At 36.7% G+C, this 25199-nt stretch overlaps 1 protein-coding gene across 1 annotated transcript in view; it reads right to left on the bottom strand.

Annotated features, from left to right (window-relative positions):
- Positions 1 to 7581: 7581 nt before the first annotated feature.
- LOC103572945 (testis anion transporter 1) overlaps positions 7582 to 25199 on the bottom strand; it is a 64685-nt gene continuing 47067 nt past the window's right edge. The window contains exons 2-3 of the mRNA XM_053739425.1: positions 8442 to 8690; positions 7582 to 8370 (exon numbers count right to left, since the gene is read on the bottom strand). Coding sequence (XP_053595400.1) covers positions 7927 to 8370; positions 8442 to 8675 — 678 coding nt within the window. The 5' untranslated portion in view covers positions 8676 to 8690 and the 3' untranslated portion in view covers positions 7582 to 7926. The remainder of the gene's footprint in view (positions 8371 to 8441; positions 8691 to 25199) is intronic.

Raw genomic sequence — 25199 nt, 5'->3', positions numbered from 1 at the left:
TCACCAATACGTATCTTGACTAGGAAAAATTTCAATATTTCTAGTAGTTACAAAAATCCAAAATAGAAACAAAGAATTTAAAAAACAAATCAATATTTAAGACACGGTTACAAGGAAACGGCTCGTTTTACGTCAATTTACTAAGAGAGACTTTTTGTAGGGAATCCAATTTCCTTTCAGAACATACATTGCTCAAATTTTTTAGATAGATGATTTACGAGTTTTGGGTACAACATGAAATTTCTGTCTAAAAACGATAAGTCGTAACGATACACCTCTCAACATCAATATTAAGGGCTCAAACTTGCACAATAATTTTTTTTGGTCATCAGGAATAATATTTTTATAGTATCGAAAGAAAAAAAAATAGTCGATTTTTTTGGCCCAGTCTAATATATATATTAGGGTGTGTCAAAAAAATCGACTAAGGTTTCTTTTAACTTTCCGTCAAGAAAATTGCAAATTTTCAAAAATTCGGGAAGTTATTGGTTTCAGTCCGATTTTCGAAAATCGAATTTCTAAAAGATCTTAAGGTTTTGAGATTCTAGGAAACTATCCTGACTAATTTTACGATGATGCCCGAGTGTATGTATGTACGTACGTACGTACGTACGGTTGTATGTAAATATCTGTAACTTTTAAACGGATGAACCGATTTTGATTTTCAAGGTGTCATTCGACGCGACTTGTCAATATCTAAAAGCTGAAAAAAATTGAGTTTGATCGGCAGGGCTCGTTCAGAGATATTCCAAAAATAAACTTTTTTCAAAAATGTTTTTTTTTGGATAACTTTTTATGTGCTCGATGGATTGATTCCAAAATCAACTGAGTTTTGGAGCTTCATAAGCCGTGCGAATGCCACCTCAAACATCAAAATCAGTTAATTCGTTGAAGAGAAACCGTTGTCGAAAGAATTAAAAAAAAAAAAATTTTTTTAGTATTCTTGAAATTTTTCAGAAACGACTCAATAAATCAATTTCAAAATCTGAATAGTTGTAGAACTCAATAAAACGTATCGATTGCCACCTTAACCGTCTTAATCGGTTTATTTGTTCGGGAGATATTGTTTGACAAAAAATCGTAAAAAACGTTTTTTTTTTCAAAAACAAAAGGATACAAAATATTTTCGAGCTCGAAGAGCTCGAAAATGTCTCTACAACAATTTTTCGAGCTCGAGGAGCTCGAAATATGCGGGAAGTTTTGGGGCTGGCCCGCAGGGTCAACCGACAGACTGATTTTTTCGAATGGCCGTGGATTTCTGTCAGAGGATGTCAAAATAAAGTATCTGTAAAAATATGAGCTCTTAATATTGGTAATGAGAGCTCGCGAATCATAATTATCTATTTTCCATTTAAATACCATGGGAAAAAAAAATTCTAAGCTTGGAATTTTATACCTCGGCAATGGCTCATTGTACAGATGAGCTTAGGATAATTTTTGTAGGGAATTAAACGCTCTACAAAAAAAGTCTCTTTTTATTTTTTGATAAATCCGTCTGTTGACAAGTTATTGGAGCTTAAAGTCAAATTTATAGTGAATATTAAGATCTTCTTACTTTTTTAGCGGAACTATCAAACTTATCACAAAATGTCATGAGGTCTTTTTCGTAGAGAATTTTATTTCCTATAAATTACTTCTTACAAACTTTTTTTAAATTCCGCAAAACTTTCTATTTATTTCCATTTCAATATCAATCTCTTAAAAAAAATAGTGTTCTGATCAATTTTAAGAGCTTAACATTAAAATGTAAATAACTAGGAAGTTATGCGAAATTCGAAAAAAATTTATGAAAGATAATTTGTCGGAAATAAATTTTTCTACAAAAGAGATTTTATGACATTTTGTGATAAATCAGATAGTTTCGTCGGAAAATTGAAAAGAACTCGAAATTTACTGTACATTTGACTTCAAGCTCCAATAACTTTTCAACAGATGGATTTATCAAAAAATGATGAGAGACAATAAATTTTATTAAAAAATTTTTTTTTTTTATTATTATCCTAGTAGAGTTCATGATTATTAACGTTTAAATTATTTAAGTGAGGTAAATGATGTTGACAAATTTTGATGAAAAATTCTGCTGAGCCCTGGGCGCGAACTGCCATCCTTCTGATTGCGAGGTCTCAACGATAGCTTCTGGACGAACCTATTAATGTTGAGTGGATACTTTTAAATGATCTACTTATTGATTCTACTACAACCATTTGATTTTATGAAATATGAAGAGCAATTTAATCAATATTTTCGATTATTTAGAAAAAAAAAAAAAAAATAAAAATAATAATAATAATTTCGTACTGTAACAGGGTAATTTTTCAACCTTGCTAAGTTTGGCCCCTTTATTAATTGATCTTAATAAGGGCGCCACTGGAAGATAAGACTCGGCCTTCCAGAACCGGAGATGTAATTTTGAAATCAGGGTCGTCGAATTTTACAAGAGTGGGGAAGGATGAGGAATTAAATTCAATTATACACAATATTTAACTAATATAATTATCAATTTTATTTATCACATAACAATTATACCCACCGGGTTTTTATTTTACTTATAATTTATTAACAAGGTTTGTCCACTGGACTTTATACTCTTACTACCTAACTAGTCCCCTGGACTTTTATTACACTAAATTATTTAAAAGAAAACTATTTAGTCCCCTGGACTTACAATAAATTTGGCCACCGGCCTGATCCCCTGGATCAATTATTTTAACTGAGTCCCCTGGACTTTTACAAATATTTTAAAATAAAAATGGCAACTTGCTAGATCCCGTGGATCTTAAATTGAAGTTTAATTCCCCTGGAATCATTTTATCTCACACACACATTTTTATTTTATCTACTGTTCACCGAACTTAACTCACACACACACACACACGTGTTACGATATACCGAATTACCCTTTTCTACTCTTTTTACTTAATCTCAATTCGCTACATTTATTTATTATTAATTTTCCACAATTAAATCATATTTTAATTTTATATGTTAGATTATCAACACGTTTTCATTTCACGTAATTTTTCCTTTGGATTTATTTATACTGCGAAAACTTGAAGCCGATGATTGGACTTTGGACTCCTGGCCTTGGATTCTGGACTCAGGTTCGGTTCTTCGCATTTGACTCACGCATTTCTTATCCAAATTCAATTTTCATAAGTTTTACTTGATCATTTATATAAGTAAAATAATTTTATAATTTATACTTCATTACCAAGTTCTTATTGTACTAAATTAAATTAATATTTAATTCTGGATTCCCTTCCGTGATTGAAATTTTATAGAAATTAATTTAATAGTTAATTCTGGCTTTCCCGCCGAGAATTTATTTGACTAAACTCGAGGTTAATGTTTACTTTATTTCTTTGAAAAGTACATTTATTATAAAAATGTATGTATTTTTTTTTTTATTAAATTAATTTTTATATATAAAGTTATAAAATTGCGGTTGTTGATTGCAAATAATAACAAACTAAAAAATATTTTAATTGTCAGTTGTAAATAATGGACGGCAGTTCGCGCCCATGGCTGAGCAGAATATTTCATCGAGATTTCTCAACATCATTTACCTCACTTAAATAATTTTTCAAGGTCTGATGGCAGGTCTGATTATGCCTGAAATAAGAAATAAATTAAGACCCGACCAGGCCTGCATTTATTGGTTCGGTATTTTCAAAACTGCGAGGGTAATTATTTAAGAAAGGCTACCCCATCACATAATCCGCCCAACAATTACAAAAAAAAAAATGTTTTTTTCTTCAATTCATTAATTAATTCCGCGAAACAGTGATCATTAAATTCGCAAATATTTCAATTTCCGTTCGAGTTAGGAATTTTTTCTTTGAAACAAATGTTAGAACAGCATCGTCCGCACTTTTATTAATCAGAATTCGAAACAAGAGCCCGATGCACGAAAAAGCAATGCTTTACCTACTACGCTACGTAACCGATTGGCGCTACCAAGTTTACTTGTATAATATAAAGTAAGCTATTGCGTGAAAAATGTGACTCGCAAAAAAGCTTTTCGTTTCGGGTGAATCCGGTGTCATTACTGGAGTACCGAACTTAAGGTAGTGAGAGTATTGTTCTTTGAAGACTTCAGCTAGTTTAAATCGCTTCGGCTACTGCCGCTATACTTCGGTGTTGTGATCATGCGCACCATGGTTTACCGCTTTGTTCTCAACAACATGACAAGTGAAGCCGAGTTTAACTACCGTTTTATATCAATCGCTATTGTGCAGCCCGGTGCATCGTCTCATGCTTTATCTCACGCTACGCTATCGCTAATTAATTTTTGTAATGCTAACCACGAAAGTTAGATTTCCTACCAACTATAGCTTAGTCACTTTTCTTCGCACACGTTAGGATAACTTCTCACTCTTGATGTGTCTTCTTTTATCCTTTTGGCTATCTTCCCAATTGGGCCACATACCAGAACTCTCTATGTGTCTCTACATTCGGCAGTGTGACAACATTACTCGAGAGCTATTTGTTCTCCAAAGCTGTTCTTAGACTACCAGTTTTGTTTTAAAACTGTACTCAATTCTCTTTTTATTCAAAGATAACTTTATTTAATGACAACTGTACTCAATGGTTCAGCCAGTAAGAGAGCAGGCGTCGGTAAAAGAGAAATATGTAAGTCGGTCATTATCAAATGGTGCTGAGTAAAGATTTTGAAATTATCTCAGTATTAAATTGAGATAATGAGATATAATTTAAATCGTATATAAAAAATAATTAATAAACAACATTTATGTAACGAAAATATTTAATGCATAGTTGTATTAATAGTGCTATAATTATTATGTCTATAATTATGAATTGATTTATATTAATGTCTTGACTTAGAAAAAGTTCTTTATGTTAAATTTATAATAGGTATAATCTATATAAGGAAACATTTTTATTGTTAATAATAAATTGATTAATTTTATAAATAAGTTTCAGAATAATTTTTTTTAAATATAAAATGGTGTTGTTAAACAAAAAATGATGATAATTGAAATATTCCCGATAATTAGACCGTACACTAAAGGAGGTCCTTTTGCTCCAGTGAAGTCAAATGAAGTGTTGTATCTAATATTTGATAAATTAAATTAAAATATACATGATAAATCATAAAATAAATAATTAAATCATCTGCAAGTATTCAAATTGTGAAATCGCGGGAAAATTAAAAAAAAATTAAACCAGAAAATTGGTTTGACTCATTTCGATCAGCTGATTGTTATTTGTCAGTTATTTGGCAACGCTGTGATTATAAATTTATAATTGTCAATTAAGTAGATCAGTAAAGCCGTCATTCCTTTATCACAAAAAATAAAAAAGTCTGGTCGTAAAATAGAGTCACCTTATAATATTATTATTATTATTAAAAAATTAGTACATATTGAAAAATATTAGTGCATTAGATTTGTGAATGTATATTCAGTCTCAAGTATGTGTTTATGCGGCGTTGCCAAATATCTGACTCAATTTTTATGTCGGCGAGTCTTAAATTCTATAAAATTTTTTAAAGCTTATATCTCAAGAAATTTCACGGTAAATGATATATAAATGATATATTTTATGGTGAAAAATAAATCCTGTATTACATTCTGGCTACTCCATTTATTGGACAGAATATTTTTAAATTGACCAGGCTGACGTCCTTAGGGTGTCGATAGACCCCAGGTGTGTCAGCTGTTAACCTTCTTTTATTTTATGCAAAAATGTTTTAATGACTCACCTTGGTGAAGATTAGCCCCATAATTCCTCCGCAAGGGAAAGTAATTCCAATTGGTCGATCAAACACCCAGAGCTCGAAGGCTCAACAACACACGAGCTCGAAAGCTCAACAATACATGAGATCAAAAACTCAGCAAGAACTTTCTCAGACTTAATTTTCGGACGACCTTTGGCGAGGTCCGCGATGACACCCCGAATCCCGCGACCGAGCTGTACTGCACATCCTGATCTGCTTCATCGGCCTCGAAGCATGAATTATGGAATCGGAAAGCAAGCGCTTAGGCTGCCGGTAGCAGCGCCCAATACGAGGTATGTGATTTTTGGGCTGCCGGTAGCAGCGCCCCAAGTTAAATAAGGAGTGCGTATTTTAATAAAATCGGGGTATATATTTTGCCTCAAAGTCCGAGTGTAATTATATCTGATCAGATCAAATTATATCTTGGCAGATCTATTTACATCTGATCAGATGTAGTATTTAGACATGATCAGATCTCATTCTATCTGGCCAACCATGGTTTGCATCTGGTCAGATCTAATCAGATATAATTAGATCTGGGCTAGATACAATGTCAGGCATGATTATATCTGGTCAGATCTGCGTATATCTCGTAAGATCTGATCAGATACAACTACATCTGAATTAAATACATTTTAAATAATCAAATTTCATTATATCTGCTCAGATATAATCATGTATTCGTCTTATTTTTAAAGAAAATTGTTTATATCTGGTCAGATCTGCGTATATCTCGGAAGATCTGATCAGATATAACTACATCAAAACTAAATACAATACTTAACATAAGCAGATCTTATTATATCTGCTCAGATTTAATCATGTATACATTATATTATTATTGAAAATTGTTCATATCTAGTTATTAACACTCACGCGATCACATACGTGGGTCAGCGCAGTGGATAGCATCAAAGACTTTGAATCGGAAGGATGCAGGTTCGAGCCCAGCAGTCACTGGGATTTTTTCAATAATTATAATCATTTATAATTCCTTTAAGTAACGTTCCTAATATATCAGATCAGATTTTGGATGGAATTGAAATCATCTTATTTTTTTTTCGCAATTTAATATTTTTTTTTATCGGGATCCTCGCGGATAGAGGTTCAGATCTGACCACATATAATTATATCTGATCAGATATAATTATATGTGGCCGGATCTGAACCTTTTTCCCCGGGAAGAGATTTCCGTTACATTGTTGGCGGTGAAAATAAGTAATTTTGCCAACAAAGTAACGATTTATTAATTTATTATTCATTTATGATTCTAAGAAGTGTCGAACCGTTCATTCGCCCATCGTGGCGAATGAATAAATCGAGACTTAAAAAAAAAAATTTTCTAAAATTTTTATTTAAATTTATTTAGAGCCAGAACATAACACCTGCATGCTTGAAAAAGCTCATTTTTTGTTTTTTTCAATCCCATCTAATCTTCAAATTACGGTATAATTCAAGGAAAAGTGTCAATATCTAACCCGTACACAAGATTCTGACGGAATTTGTTTCTTTTTAAAACTTTATTTTCAAAAATATGCACGGTAAAGTATAATTTAAATTCCACAACAGCAGAAGTTATAACTTAAGCTTTTATAAAAAAATTTATTTTCATCATAATCGAATAAATCTTATTTTCCATTGGTGGTGAAAGGATTTAATCGCAGCGTGCTCTTCAATGCATTTGCTGGGACAACGCATCACAACTTTTATACATGAATTTTCCTAGACACATGCGCTATTACTTTTATAATTAATTCAAGAGTTGCATTTGCTTAAATATTTTTTGTCATTAACGATAAGTTTAAAAAGTGTAAATAAAGCCTAGTTTATTATCTCTTCCATTTCAGTGTAATAATTTTTATTTGTTAAGATACCACACCTACACCAGATTCCGTTAATGTAATTTTTCATTTCGCATAAGTTGATTCTATTTTATTGTCAAAAGCGGGAAAAAAACGCTTTAATTAAGATTATAGAATAAACCAATGAAATCGAATGAAAAGGTGGGAAAATTCTCATTCCAATATGTATAACATTCTACTGTTTTATTAATATATCATATAATGATATACTTTATGAGCGTTTCATGTGTAAACTTGAAGATTTTATACTATTTTGTTCAATTTCTTTTCATAGAGAAAAATTAAATGAATATTCGAAAAAATCAAATCAAATCAAACCTACGATTACACATTACATATAAATTTATCACATGCATAAGTTATTGCATCATTAATTGTCATAAAAATAATCAACTTTGGTTTTGCCGACACGTATTGATCATACTTAGATATACTTTCAAAAATTGGTCCTGAACATCCAGCTAAACATACTAAAACACCAATTGAAGAAAATTCGTCATAAACTGCGTGTAAAATTGCTATACCACTAGGATCAATGTACGTTAATGCACTGAAGTCGATCACAATACACCGTAAGTTTTGGTTATTTTGTAGATTCAAATCATTTTGACACGGAGATTTATTTTTTGCTTCCTTTTTTCTTGATTTAAATTCTTTTTGTGGATTTATATTGGCATGCTTGAAAATTTTTGATTTAAAATAATTTCTATTGGCGAAATTTAAACCTCCACGATAATGAAATATTTTGATTCCTGGTAATTCAGTAGCCTGAAAAAATCATTCATTTATTTATTACAAAAGAAATTTTTATACACAAACGGTTAAAGAAGAAAACTTACATCTCTGTATTTACTAATGTCCAAATATAACTCAGTGTTTGGAATCTGACCAAGTAAACACGTATAAGATTTCATACTTAATAATAAAATAGTTCCTATTGACGTTATTAAGCCGATAAGAAGTCCAAAGTCTATACCAACTATTATTACTGTTACGAGTGTCACCATCCAGACTATACCATCTAATTTGCTCAATCGCCAAAACCCAAGGAATTGTTTAGCTTGTAACAGCATTCCCTTCAACGATACCTGAAAATATTATAATTATTTGAAGTGTAATTTTAGCCGTGCTATAAAACATTTTAGTGATGCGTCATGTATCATGCATTATACATGGAGCGTTAAACGTTACAAATTATGCGCATGTATTTGTCTGCATGTGTTTCCTAGTATACCAAAATGAGCAAATGTTCAGTTTAGTACTTATACTACCGAATACCGTAGAGTGTATATTGCACTGAAAAAAAATTTATTAGAGCCAACTAAGATTTATTTAAGCCAAAGATATCGTATATTTGGATCTGGCGAAATAAATATTGAAATGTGAAAAAAATCTTATGTATATTTCAGCAATTTAATTGCGTGAAATAAGTGCTTTATTTTTGCCTCATAGAAATGATCCGTTGGATCTCGTGAGCGTTGAATTCCATGATTCCTTTATTTAATTAATTACTAAACTCCTGATATGGGAAATATATCAATAGTTATATATTTTTAGAGCTTGATGAGTTCTTGAATTCATTAAATTATTATTTTCCATTATTTTCTCGAGATAAGCCCAAAATAAATTAATTACTAAGAGCACGTGTTTTTAATTTGAATTGTACGAAACGAACGACAATGGCGTCGGTCTTTTTGCCACGGGGCAGGAAAAATATAATGCGCATGCGTCGCACTGTACATGCTCGAGTTCGAATACTGTGGCTAATAAACCCAATAATTGCTGCCTCTAATTGTTGTAATTACAACTGCGTTTGAATTCCGCAGTTGGTAACTACGCAACATTTCGCTCGTCATCAGCAACAGAGTTGATAATTGATGAATTCTTGAGTACATGATTTTTCGTGGTGAGCGTGCCGATGGACCAGGTGAGTTATTCGTTGTCTTCTTGAGGCTCTGGTCCCACTGGTAAGAGTGCGAGTTTCGTGATCGGACGAATGAGTGTAGAGTTCAGAATTTTAAGTGTAGCAACCCTGGTCAATCCGTTTTTTCCAGGGTGGAGGGCGATGAGACGAACGAGAGGTCACATGGTTGGTGGAAACCTTCCGTCAGTGAGTAGCACAAGTGTCCCTACTTGATTTCGATCAGTTGGACGTTGTCACTTGGTGATTGCCAGCTGTTTTTAAATATAGCTTGTAGACCAATGATTCCAGAACTGTTAAGAATGTTGTTGTAGAAATTGTCATTTGGACGATCGAGAATTGTTGGTATCGATGAGTGCAGGTTTAGGAATTATGTTGAGTGATCGTCCAATTAAAGTGACCAGGAGTGAGTGCGTCAATATTATCTGGATCATCTGTTGTTGGCTCCAATGATCTTGAGTTCAGGATAGCTTCAATCTGCGTAAGAAAGGCCGTAAATTTTTCAAATGTGAATGAAGATACTTCTTTAACGGCAGCTTTCTACTTTGCATCCATACGTTGGTGGATTGAAATGCCAAGTAATACTGTTCACAGTAATATGATTTAGTATATTCCTTGATTCTTGAGTTCCTTGAGTGGATAGACGGATGATGTCATTCTCAGCTCCTTTCAAAGTCCTTCCACAGTCGCTATAGAGTGCTGTGCAGACACCTCTTGAGCAGGCGAATCTACGGAGTGCTGCGATGAACCAACTAGAGGTGTAGTCACTAACTACCTCTAGATGTGTTGTTGAAGTAAAGAGACAGACAAAAACATAAATCCAGCCCTTGTATGTTTTTGCACCTCTGCATCTCCAATTCTGAAGTAAGATCGTACCAGCATAGTCGACTCCAGTGTGTGTGAATGCCGATGATGGAATGACTCTTGGTAGCTAGCCCATGAGTTGTTGAGCTCTATCGGCACGATGTTGTGCGCATTTGATTATACTTGAGTGTACTGGTTGTTTGCCGCCAATGATCCATTTCTTTTGTCGTATGATTGCGAGTGTAAGTTGAGTACAACTATGCATGCTACACTGATAAGCATCAGAGATGATAAGCTTGGTGAGTGCCGCATTTCGTGGTAAAATAGCAGGATGCTTACTTTGGTCTTGATTCGGAGAATTTCCCAATCGTTCACCCACTCAAATAATGCTGTCGGTGTCAATAAATACAACTAACCGAGTAAATGGATGACTATTTGGCCATGGTGCGTGCTTGGAGTATATGTTGATCTCGTTTGCAAAATAAATACGTTGAGTTTCTTCGATACAGAAGCTGAGTGCATAAGATACCTCGTCAGAAGTAATTGGATTCTTGAGTGATGAGTTCGGCGATTCTTTGATCATGTCACGAAGTCAAAGTAAATTGCAGTAGCTCGTAACACGTGTAGTAGCAGTATTCCATAATTGGCTACCTTAATTTCGTGGATAAAGTCGATGAGAAGAGAGCTAGTACAGGCCGTTCTTTTAATTGAGCTATATCATCGATTTATACACACTTAGGCCAGGACATTGAACTCTTGAGCAACCATGGTAATCCGGTCCAGTACAATTAATTAATGTGACGGGACTGAAGTCTATCTCTGTTTCATGGGAGGCCATTATCTAAGTCTTTTGGGCATACATGCGTTACGGGGTCATCTCCATCTTTCAGCCCAGGTAACACTCAGCCGAAAAATATAATCAAGTGACGACTGATGTGGACATTAAACGGATGTATAACCAAAAATCCTCAATGCGCGTGGTATCTAACAGTGGCCACCACGAGTCCATACCTCTCTTGGGCCAGACAGTACTACCATCTCATGAAATAAAGAGACTCTGGTCTAAGTGGGCTTGGAAAGGCCCCCCGTGATACCAGTCCCCCTGCGCTGGTCAACAAGTTGCGTCAAGATAAATGGTGAGACGCAACTTCTCCCCATACCCTAAGAAGGGTTTCCTCCACTTGTTATCTTTCAGGTTTCGAGCAAGCTATTATCCACTTATTCAGTCCCTGATGGATTTCCTACTTTTCGAGCCTTTAGGTGCTCTGATTATTCAAGCAAAATCAGAAGACAGAGCAGCTCGGGGGCCGGTCCACTACAATTGATGATCACAGAGTTGAGTAGGTGTTAACCCTCGTGTTGTGCAGTCTGCTGGATTTTGTGTGCTCGGAATATAATTCCAGTGGCCATATGGAACTAGATTTTGAACTTGTGACACCTTATTCCAGACGAACTTCTTCCAGCGAGATAGGTGAGATTTGATCCATGTGAGTGTGATCGTTAAGTCCGTCCACAAGTATGTTGGCGATTGAGTGAGATTTTGAGTACTCTGGCAGTGTTTAATGAGTTTAATCATCATGTGAGCTGCGGTGAGTTCCAACCTTGGTATCGTTAATTGTTTCCACAGAGCTACCTTGGTTTTCAAGCAGGGCAGCGTAACTCTGACTCCATGAGCAGGTGTGTGGACTTTGACGAACACGGCAGCTGCCATTGCCAGTTGCGAGGTATCCGAGAATCCATGTATCTCGGTGTTCGAAAACGTGGACGAGTAGATCCATCTTGGAATTTTGATTTTCGACATGAGCTTGAGTTCATTCTTAAAATTTCTCTATTTTTACCGATGTTCGGCAGCCAATGGAGTATCCCAGTTGCGTTTTTCAAGCCAAAGCTCCTGCATCAATACTTTGGTTCAAATAATGAGTGGTGCAAGGAATCCAAGAGGGTCAAATATTTGAGCAATCTCTGATAGAGTGATCCTTTTGGTGAATTTTTGGGTAGACCATGTTAGTGATTATGAAAAATGTAACTGATCTGAGTGTAAGGACCCGTATATGCCCAAAATCTTGGTGCTGGAGTCTGTATCCTCAAACTTATGATCTTGATCGCTTCCACATGATTGAGATGTTGTAATTTGTGATGATTGCTTGCCCATTTAGCAAGGGAGAATTCGACCGCTTTGCAGAGTGCTTCTAGTTGATCGGCAACTTTTTGAAATCAGTTCTAGTCATCAGCCCCACCAAAGATATTGTTTAGAGTTTACAACGCTGAGAGAGATAATTGGGAGAGAATAATGCAGATGTAATAATTATATAATACACTTTAATGAATAATTAACAATACACAAATAGAGTACGACCAGTATGTATGACAAGTGCGTGTAATATAAAAAGTAAGAGATACTGATGAGTAAAGAAGAATATGAGTTATACATGTGCAGTATTAGATATTTAGCTACTAAGTGTGTCTTGCTGTTGTCCTGATAACACACCCCCTCAAGACACACGTCCTTGTGTGTTGCAAGTCCAAGTCCTCTGACACAATTTTTGTGCTGCACTCTTGTTAATGCCTTCGTGAGAACATCGGCGATCATTTCTTTTTTAGGAACATGACTCAAACTGACTAGCTTGTTTTCCACAGTTTCTCTGACGTAGTGATGCCGAATTTCAAAAGCTTCGTTTATGCATGATAAACTGAATTTGACGCTAACTGCTCTGAACCACGGTTATCAATTAATAGTTTTGTATGTGAGTATTCTTATAGCTCGATATCTCTCAACAGTCCCCTGATGTAGATAGCCTCCTTGACAGCCTTTGATAAACTCACGTACTCCGATTCAATAGATGATAGAGCAACCGTGCAATGATTGTGGGATTTCCAACTCACAGTGGCCCCTGCAAGGATGAAAACGTACCAAGAGAATGATAGTCTGTAGACGTGCGTTTCTGATTTTACGACTTGAAAATCGAGCGCAAAATCTAACTGACTTTACGGCCATCTACTAGAATAATTTGTAAGTTAATCTACACTCCTCAGTCATTCGGAGCCATGTCAGAGGCCACCTAGATTAAATTCTATTCGAACTTAGACGATAGTGGGGTAGTTCCACCCCTCCAAAAATTATCATATAAAAGGGCCAGCAAACACTTGTTTAAGGCCTTAGGTCCTGGCCATCACCTAGAGTGGACTGAGAACGCTCAGCGAGGTCTCTACTCTAGCACCAGAACTTATAACAATTTATTTGAGTCGGCCTAACGATAAGTTTGTTATATATAGTCATTTAGTCCAACAATCATTAGTCCAATTCTATTTCGGTCAGTCTATTACCTGAATAATTTTATTTATTAAGACTTTTCTTATATATTAAACTAAATTATTCATTTTATTATAAGTGATATTTGTTTCATTCGAAAGAATTAAATAAGGTGATTTTGTGACTCGTTCACCTGGTTAAAGAAAACCAAATTTGGTTATTAAGTGAGTGGTTTGGTGTACAACGTCTGTCCTCGAGGATTCACGAAGAGGATCGACGTCGAGTCCAAGAAGCCCGCAACCAATCGCAGACCGATATCACCAGTAAGCCCACGTGCGACCAGATAAGTTTCGAAAAATTATTCACAAATCTTTTCTCTCTCTTCAGCGTAGTATTAATTGTAATTAATTAGAAATTTTATTCCCCACGTCCAATAATTCTTTGTGCATTCTAATAATAAATTAATTTAATGCTGGACGCTAAATCTTAATTAATAAAGTAATAAATAAAATTAATAAAAGGGGAAATTTCTATGAATATATATTTGGGGAATTCGGTTAAATAAAATTTATTATATATGAATTAATTGAGTCTCTTTGTGTAAATTTTCCTATCGCCAGCGTCAATTAGAGTAAGTTCTATTTCAGCCGCGTGTTCAGTCAGAACGAGTCTACCTATATCCTGAGATCTATTTTCCCATTTTCCGAACCAGCAATAGAACAATCTTTAATTGATATTTATATTCAATAATTTACTATAAATTAATTTAATTTATTCGGAAAAATTCATTAACTGTGGTTCGTGGATATTGGACACGGAATAACCAGGGCCCATCCTTATAAGTCTATCCTCAATACATCCTCCCCAGTCAGCATCGCAATATCCATGCAAAGTAAACTTGTTTTGGTATGTATCAACCCGAGGGATCTCTTATCCCAGCCAAATATCTTTGAACACGATAGGCTCCAATCCAATGCTGTCGTCTTGTCTCATTGACGAACTGAGCCAATCTGGACACAGTGTTTGCGATGTCAGGTCGTGCGCCCGCAACCAGATACATTAGCTCTCCGATGAGTTCTCTGTAGGGACGATCATCAACAGTATTGCTTCCATCAGAATCATCATTATCTTTCCTTGTAATTTAGAAGATGTGAACACTAGGCTAAAATCATTAATTTTGTACTTATCGAGCAAATTTATAATGTATGTCGTTTGAGTGATTGATACATACTTCCCCAATTGGTTGATTTCCAACCCGAAGCAATGCTTGGCTGGTCCCAAGTCTTTGATTTCAAATTCTTCCTAAAGTTTACATTTTACCTCTTCGACCCATTCGATGTCTGAAGATGCAACCAAAAAATCATCTATATAAACTTTCAATAACAAAATTTCTCGTCCTTTCATGGCATGATATAGACAGATTTCAGCGCCCCCAGGTTGTAACCCGATTCCTTTTAGTTCTCTTGATAATCTGGCATGCCATTGCCGTCCTGCCTGCTTCAGACTGTACAGCGCTTCGTTCAATTTATAAGCATTCCCATCTCTCTTTAGCATTCCAGCATCCTAGTAGCTTCAACCTTGATGTCCTCAGAAGTTTGAGCATTTTAATAATTTTCTCTAGTGTTTGCAAAAACACCTCGCAAATCCTTATGTATACAATCCCATCCAGTTTACCGTTTAGATATGCGGCAACAACATCAAATTGTTTAGATTTTAGACCAAGTTCAGCTGATACAGATATAGCTTTTAATATGTTAAGAGTCTCATTGACTTCATCCGGGCCACTAGAGAAAATGTGTAGGAATGTGTCTACTTAGGTGTTGCAGTACTCTTAACCTTTGTCACTTTAAAGACACTCAATTTTCTTTCCGGTCGCACACTCTACATGAGTCTGATACATTTTTAGCGCGTCCAATGTGCCACTCTTTTGCCTGAGAAAGGAGACCTCACACCACTTTGACTGATTGCCCACAAACGTAACAGGTACTTGGCACCACTTGCTGATTGATTCCTAAACGATCCAACGATATCAGGATGTATTATTTCAAGGACATCTTTGCTTTTTTGCTCACTCGTTGGAAATGGCAATCTTGTCATTTTTCCGCGTAAACAGACTTCACATTGAGACAAGGACTTTAGCTTTACAGATATAATTTTAAACTTCATGGTCTGACTGACAACTCGGGCTAAATCTCTGGCGTTTAAATGATCTAGTCGACAATGTCATTTCACGACTTCTGAATCAATCACCATCAGCAATATCAGCTCCTGCATTTTATTCAAGTAAGTAAAACGAATTGCCACGTCTTTCAGCTGTTAGTATCACATTTCCATCTACACCTGTTATTATGGCTGAATCACTTCGAAACAAAACTTAGTGAACATGGTTGGTGATCTGGGCAGCTGAAACTAGCTTTGATCTTAGCTCAGGTACAAACAAGGTATTTGGAAAATCTACAGTCCTGCGATTATGCCCGTCGTTGATTACTAAATTGACAGTACTTTTTCCTTTGATTAGGCTGTTTGCCTGGCTAGCTAAGTTGATAACACCACTAGTGATCTCATTTAATGACTTAAACAACTTCTTATCACCACATAAGTGAGTAGTACATCCACTATCGAGTATATGTGGCTGATAAGCGGTCATGGCTTTATTGCGTTTGATATGATGAAGTGCAAACGTGTCATCGCTTGCTTGCGTACACTGCTTATATTTGTATTCTAATAATTCTTAGGATTTGGTTGCTGTATCGTCGCTGTTATACACTCAGGTGCCTTGTGCCTCTTCCTGTCACACTTGTACTTAACCCTCCATCGGTCGCGTAATGAGCGTGACGTCACCTTTTTACATTTTATTTTTTTCCTCAGAGCTGCTTGAATTAGTGGATTTGAAAGAAATTTAACTCCTTCTTTTAACTATTTTGATAATTTTAACACTATTTTCAAGCAAAAAAAAACTTGAAAAATATTTCTAACTTTTAATATTCGGTACCGAGTATGAGAAAGCGGTGCTCCGCCGCCCGATGCGAGTAAATGTCCGAGTCCTTTTCAAACTTCGCCGTTGCCAAGTTTCTTTACCGCCACTATATTAGCCTGTTTTACGACGTGCTCAAGTCATCGTCAACAAACGGCTGTGCTCAAATTACTTCAGAAATCATCAACCTGATACCTGCAAGACAAAATTTACATGCAGGGTGTTTCTGCAAAAACATCATGAAAGCCTTTTGAAAATGATACGTAGTCCATGGGCGTACTGACAGAAATATACCAGGGAAACTGTATTTCGTTGTATTGTCCATTAAAAGAACTGTGGTCAGAAAATTTAGCCAATACTTTGAAAAATTTTCGAAATAAATCTGCGCCTTTGGTAAACAAACGAAAAAAGTAAAAACTATGAGTCTCACAGGTATAGAAACCAAATTTTTATGAGTTGGACGCCTTTAACAGAAATTGTGACATTGGATAATTATGGTGAGCTCTACGGGTTAACTGCGGTCATGAACACCTGCATGAAAATTAAAAAAGCTTATGATTCACACAAATCGCGATCGGTATCAGTCATCGCTCACGTAAAATATTCAGTATCGCGTTTTGTGTAAATACAAATTTTAATCAAATTCGTATCTTAATTAATTCCCAAGATAGTCTGTGACGATAAATTATAGCAATAATTTATAGAGCAAAAAATTTTTTTCACCATAAATTTCATTGGGAAACGATTTACTATACACCAAAAAAATCGGCGAAACAACAGAACAATTATTTACAAAGTTAAAAATAATCAAAACTGGTGCGTGAATTTATATCCCCCAAGAACCACGTGTTTCGATCTTCAATTGTTGAGATATCAGATAAAAAATTTTATAGGTTTATGAATTTTTGGATAGGAGTAGAAGAGACTTCAATCTACTGATCTATATATTTCACGTTTTAATGCGATTGTTTGAACACAAGTTATTCATGTTTCAAATTTTGTGTCAATACTTTATGACCAGATAGTAGGTAACACATAAGCAGCATTCAGCTGTCTCTTTGATTTCAAGCGTCGTCTAAACCATTGCGATCGTCTCGACGCACTCTACCTTGATTCTTTAAAGGAATACAAAGAACTTAACCACATGGTGGAATCAACTCAATCAGCAACAATCGAACCAGCCTACTATCGCCCCCATCATGGAGTCTTACATCTTAGTCCAAAACTGCAACTTGATATCTTCGTACTTCTAGGAGTTCGTACTCATAAACTCATCTTGAAAACAACATCACGGAGATGTTTAGGCAGGTTTTGGCCAACGAACGCGATTAACGACTTCAACAATGATTCTGGTTCAACGAAAAAGGCCAAATAACTCCATACAAACTCACCATGGTTGCCCCCGGGACTCGACCAGCTCCATGTTTGGCTGTTTGTGCTCTACTTCAACTGAATGAAGACGAAGGACATCAATTTCCACTTGCGATCACTCCACTCACACACAGAAGATATGTTGATGATATCTGTTAGAGGAACAACAGCAAGACACACTAAGTAGCTAAATATCTAATACTGTGCATTTACAACGGTTAATATTCTTCTTTACTCATTAGTATCTCTTTCATATCGTACGCGACTGCCATACATACTGGTCGTACTCTGTTTGTGTATTATTAATTATTCATTAAAGTGTTATAACGGTGGGCCCTGGCTACTTCGTGTCCAGTAGCCACGAACCACAGTTACAAAATTTCCCGATTAAATAATTAATTATTAATTATAAATATGAATTTTAATTATTATATTGCTGGTTCTGAACGCGGGAAATAGATCTCAGGGATGGGTCGACTCGTCTTGACCGGACACGCGGCTGAAATTTAACTTATTCTAAAGACACTGGTGATGAAGAGTAATTTCTTTCAGACTTAATTTAATTATTATATACAAATTTTATTTAACCAAATTCCCATTATATGTACAAAATTTCCCCTTTACTTATAAAATAATAAATGTTCAGCGACAACAAATAAATTTATTTAACGCACCAAGCTTAATGAACACGGGAAAATAAAATCTAATAATTATTTACGCTAAATCGCGTTGAAGAGAGAAAATATAAATAAATTTATTATAAATCTTATCTGGATTTTATTCAGTAGGACGTACTGCAGGAACTGGACGCCGCTGCATCTTAGACCTCCTCTTCTGGATCTTGACTGTTGATGTAGGACTTGACGCTGGGCACTCACAATTACTTACTTAACGAACTTAACGTAATTTTGGGTTTTATAAACCAGTTTATAGAAAGAGCACAAATATATTTTAGAATTTTAAGTTATAATTTTATTGCAATAAGGAAATCGAGCGACTAGTAAACGAGGCTGTGTATGTCAGTGCTTCCACTTGAGTCCATCGCTTGGACTTGAATCTCGATTAAAATCTTGAACTTAAATTGATTGCCTGCCCTTGAATCGCCTCTTTTATCTAGTCGTCTTAGGCCCAACCTCCGATGACCCCTACTTAATTATGCGCACATGACCAATTTACGGTCACCTGCTGCGTGGAATCATCCCCTGTGGTCTAACGCCTAGCTCAGCCAAACTCGGCAATCCGGCTGTAACGAGAGAGAGAGAGAAAGACCAAAACCAACAAGGACAGCGAGAGAGCCACACTCTCACGTCGTACCAATGCTGCCCGGTTATACTCCCCGTCGCCAGACTTGAGATTGGGGCTCGGAAGCTGAAAGAAAGTTAAACGGTTTTCATCAGCCTTTGGCTGCGCCTGGGCAATTTTAAATCTGGAACATAGTGATTGCCCAAATTTTTCCCAGTCTCTGATCTTAACTCGACGACCAAAGGACTAATGATTTTATTGACAATGGCTGGTCCTAAGAATTTACTAGCCAAACTAGACGAATATTTATCGGCTTTCTTACTCAATTTCCGATTTGGGTAATATACCGAATCACCCACTTGCAGTTTGGGTGGTTCTTTAAGTCCCTTATCGTGATATACGGCTTGCTTCTCACTTTCTTTCCTCATTACGTCCTCGATTTTATGACGTAATTGATCGAGACGATTAACCCGAGTACGCCACGAAGTATCATCGAGATCCAAGTCATCTATTTCGAGTTTAGTAACCCTACCCGACAGTCGTGGTTCCTTGCCATGAACCAAATAGTATGGCGACATATGCAACGAAGCATGATAACTACTATTGTAAGCAAGTTGGAATTCGCCTAAGTGCTCATCCCACGACGTCTGGTCCTTCGAAATAAATGCCCGAATCATTGGTTTCAGAGTACGGTTAATTCTTTCAACCGGGTTACTCTGAGGGTGCGCGATCGCGGTGGGTACTGATTTTACTCCCGTTTCTTTTAAGTACTCTTTGATCTCGTGATTGATAAATTCTTTGCCGTTATCTGTGATTAAATATAAAGGGTATCCCCAGCGTGAGAAAACACGACGTAAACTTTTCTTAACATTCAGTCCCGTCTGCTTACGAAGTCTAAAGACCTCAATGAAGCGCGTGTATAAGTCTTGTACAATTAAAATGTATTGATAACCGGCTTTAGATCGCGGAAATGGGCCAGTCACATCGGCAGCGACTATATCCCAGGGTTCAATAGGTTGTCGCGTGCGCATCGGCGCTTGAGACGAGGTCTGTTTATATTTGACCCTTTTACAAGTTTCACAGTTCTCAACATACTCGCCGACATCGCGATACATACCAGGCCAATAGTAGCGTGTACGTATCCGATGATACATCTTATCGCGACCCAAATGACCCGCGTCCGGTACATCGTGGTTTTCTTTTAAAATATCGGGGATCTCACTCTCAGTTAAAACCGATTTCCACGCATCTTGATCGTCAATATACTCTTTCAAATAATCAGGTTTGTAATATTCTAATCTATCTTCACTATTTATACGCCAATCAACAAAATTCTCAGGATATTTTCTAACATTAGCTTTCTTTATATCGTACCACGAGCGAACTTGAATATGAACAAAATCTACGCCTTTAGTTTTAATCTCATCGAGGACTTCGGACCACTCTACAGGCTCCTGGTCCTCGTATAGACGCGACAAGGCATCCGGGCCTTCATTCTCGGTTCCACGACGATGTTCGATCGTAATTTGGTGGGCCAAGAGTTCCATGGCCCAGCGGGCAAGCCTACCGTTCGGGTTTTTTAAAGTATGGAACCATTTTAATGAAGCGTGATCGGTGACTACGACAAACGGAAACCCTTCAAGATAACATCTTAATTTTCTTACGGCCCATACAACCGCCAAACACTCTTTCTCGGTCGTAGTATAACGTGTTTCGGCACCTCGTAACGGTCTACTCAAACATATTATAAGGAACTCTTTTCCGGTATGTGGTTCCTTTTGAACCAAGAACGCGCCTAGACCCGTATCACTCGCGTCAGTATATAAATAATAAGGTAGATTTGGCTGTGGTACAGCCAAAGGTTTGGCATTAACAAGAGCTTGTTTAAGATCTTGGAAAGCCTTTTCTTCCTCCTCACCCCATTTCCATTCCGTATTAACACTACATAATTTATTTAGAGGTCCTTGATCCTTCGCGACATTTTGTAAATGCCTATGGTACCAATTTACAAGCCCGCAGAAACTGCGTACTTGCTTACGAGACGTTGGACGAGGGAAATTCGCGATGGGTGCTATTTTCTCCGGGTCAGGTCTTAGACCCTCTCTATCAACAATAAAGCCTAGAAATTTTACCTCAGATCTCGCGAATTTACATTTACTTGGATTAATTAATAATCCAGTCTCGCGAAAGATTTCAAAAACAAGAGATAAAATAGCTTTATGTTCATCGTAATTCTCACTAATAATTACCCAATCGTCCAGGTACGCAAAAACTTTTTCAGTCCAAGAACTCGGCAAGTTTCTCTTGTGTACTTGCTCGATAAACCTATCGCGAAGCTTATCCATGGCTTTTTGAAACGTTGATGGTGCTCCCGCGAGACCATAAGGCATACGAACCCATTCAAATTGCCCCCTACCTTCGACAGAGAAGGCAGTATAAGGAATGGATTCCGGTGACATTAAAACCTGATGGAACGCTTCCTTGAGATCCATGGTTGTGATATACTTCGCGTTATGTAAAGCACTTAAAATACGTAGCATATTAGGAAGAGGGTGCGCAGGTAAAATAGTATATTTGTTGATTGGTCGATAGTCGACGCAAAAACGCCAACCACCCGAGGCTTTGGTCACCATTACCGGAGAACACGACCAGAAACTGTTACTAGGCCTAATATAGCCTTTCTCGAGCAGTTCGTCTATTTGTTTATTTAATTCCGCCGCAATAACAGGACTACGCCGATACGGACGGATTTGAATGGGTTTAATTCCCGGTTATAGGACGATCGTATGCTGCACGAGGTCAGTTAGACCTTGGTTCGGTAACTCCGCGAACTTAGACATTTCCGATTCTAAAAATAGATCAAAATCTTTCTGTTGATCCGAAGTCAACGTTTGACAACTAGTTTGTTTATCACGACAATTGATTAATTCGAATGGATGACTTTCGTTAGTGTCTTTGAATTGCCAAGTTTTCGTAGCGCAGTCGATAAATATCCCAAACTGAAGAGCAAAGTCCATACCTAGGACTACTGAATAACTCAGGTCCTCGAGGACACTCAAATACTGCTCTCCTGCTATTGTACCGATTTGAATGATGAATGGAGCTCCCCCAATAGTCTTACATTGGGTATGATTCGCGAGAAGAACTCCCCGACGGCTCGTATCATCCTGTTGTAATTGACCAGAGCTAAGCTCACGTATTTGGTCATACACTCGCCGATTGATGTAGGATCTTTCACTTCCTGTATCAATAATACCGTTCACTTGCACCCCGAATATCCAGATGGACACCGGTATACGAGCCGTAATCGTTGGTGGAACAGGACCAGTACCCGTATAAAATTTGGTCCGAGATGCAATACGATTGGCGATACGTGAAGGTAATGTTTTATCTCTGAGTATCTCAGGAAGATACGACGCGCGCGAAGGCGAAGAACACGGTGATGGAGAGCTATGACTAACAGCTGGACCTTCAGGTTCTAATCCTGGGTCCAATTCATCCTCCCACTCTTCTTCAGTCTCCTCATCACTCTCAAGTGGTTCCAGACCACATAAATATGGCATACCGGGGACGTCTACGAAACTTGGTTCTTCCGATTCGTCTGAACCAATTGACACAATAAAATCGCTAGCCTCTAAAGTCTCTAAGATTTTCGGATGTATTCCGTTCGGATCATTTTCAACCGAAAGAACAGAACGATCAAGACCGGCACAAATTTCTTCAAATAAATTATTAGACATTGGTAAATTAACCATGGGCGGTGCTTCTTCCCTCAAGCCTTCCCAGTGATTAATTTCGTCAGAATTTAAAATAGAATAAATATTATTTGAAACGGACAATTTATTATTTACAACAGACAAATTATTAAAAATCGATAAACCGTTCGTATTATCATATATATCGCAAAACTGCGTAAATGGATTTTCTTCAACATCCAAATTTTCTAAATTACTACCACTACTAATTTCATTATCAAAGCAAATTAAATCTTCAGTAACATAATTTAAGTTATTTTCAAACGATAGTGGGCTGCGCAGGTCAATTAAATTGACCTCAGTCCCAAATTCATTGTCATTATTATTTGAAACGGAGCTCGCTATATTCGCTATTTGATTTTCTAATACTACATCACCTATCAGTTCACCATTAGTTGACACGACCGGACCGATAGTACGCTCTAAGCCGCCATCAGGTCTCGAAAATAAATTTTTCTCAATTTCATAATTAAATTCTTTATCTGGACCGACAGTACGCTCTAAGCCGCCGTCAGGTTCCGAATTAAAAATTATTAAATTATTCGAATTACATTGTTCGATCTGACCGACAGTACGCACCAAGCCGCCGTCTGGTTCCGAACTAAAATTTATTACATTATCTGAATTGACTTGTTCGTTCTGACCGACAGTACGCACCAAGCCGCCGTCTGGTTCCGAACTTAAATCTATTAAATTTTCAATATCACTATCTACAACTGGACCGACAGTTCGCTCTAAGCCGCCGTCTGGTGCCGAATTAAAATTTTCATTATTTGTTGAAATTCTTTTAAATTTATTTGGTTTGTTCAACCAGAACTGATGTGAATGATAACTACTAGGGCTCCGATTTCCCCTTCTTATTTGTTTTAACGATTTTCTAGCTTTCACGCCCTTTTTCCTCGGGGAATAGGAGGGCGAAGCTAGTTTTTTGACTGATCAGTGCGACTAATCTCGCCAGCACTGGTCGGTTGTACCTCGACACAATGGTTGTTTACATTATCAATATTATTATTAACATTATTATTATTACGAACAAAACGATTAGAACGGTTTCCACGATTATTTCGATTATTAATTCTTTTAAAATTATTTACAGTTGGGTTTGAGTTTCCCCTATTAAAATTATTTACATTTGGTTGCCCACGATTTAGGTTATAATTGTTGCCATTATTATTAAAATTATTATGATTTGAATTAATATTTGACCGAACGGGAACGTTTGACGGACGTAAATTTGAACTTGCCGTAAACCCGGACCTAAATGAATCGGCATTTAATTTAAAACAATTTTGTCTTACGTGTCCTATTTTGAAACAGTAATTACAGACATCTACTCTGTTATTAATGCACTGTTCAAATAGATGACCATTTTGCCCGCAGTTAAAACAAAAGTAATGGTCGGAATTACGACCAGCAGTTACCTCACTAAATGTACGCGATATGGCATTCGAGTTGCCATTATTATTCGCGTTGTAGGAATAACGTACTCGATTATTTGGAGATCTATTTGATGAGAAATTATTTTCAGGAGTTTGGACAGTAGCTGTCGATGCACAAACAATTAATTTGCCGTCATCACCTTCTCTAATTTCCTCGATAACGAGTGGTTGTTTATCATTCATCATATCAACCAAAATTGGAGTACGCGGGAACGAATGCACTGCTGAGAATCGCGATTTTTCTTTTGTTTTGGCATGCGACTTATCGGATGGCTCAGACGCGCGTTTATTTTCTTCTAGTAGCGCGGTGGCCTCATGTAATACCGATAAGAGGTCATCATAAGTATTTACTGACCTAGAGAATACTAAGGTGGAAAGATTTCTAGGCAAGTGATTACGGATGCACGTAACCTGTTCCGATTCAGGGGGTGGGTTACGCATCTCACTATATTTTTGTTGAACTCTAAAAGTGAAATCAATTGACGATTCACCAGATTCTGGTCTCAACTGACCAATTTCCATCAATAACTGAGTGTCCGTCTTTTGTGAGCCAAATGCTCTTAAGAATTCCCGTTTAAAATGGTCATAATCAGACCAATGTCTGCTGTACACGTCGTACCACTTAGTAACTTTCCCAGTAAAAACATATCCAAGAATTTTCACGAAATCCGTTGTGAGCCAACCCTCACGAAACGCCATGGCTTCAAATGAAGTCAAGAAACTATTGGCTGTTAGATCGCCTTGCGGAAAACGTACTGGCCACGCTCTGACAATTTCTCTTATATCGCGCCATTTACGTAGCGAAACCGCCGCGGCGTTTGGTATTAACAGATTATTCGCC

Source organism: Microplitis demolitor, chromosome 5 (genome assembly GCF_026212275.2).
Source record: "Microplitis demolitor isolate Queensland-Clemson2020A chromosome 5, iyMicDemo2.1a, whole genome shotgun sequence".
NCBI lineage: Eukaryota > Metazoa > Arthropoda > Insecta > Hymenoptera > Braconidae > Microplitis > Microplitis demolitor.
The sequence above is the reverse complement of the archived record's forward strand: the minus strand, read 5'-3'. Positions and strand labels throughout refer to the sequence as shown.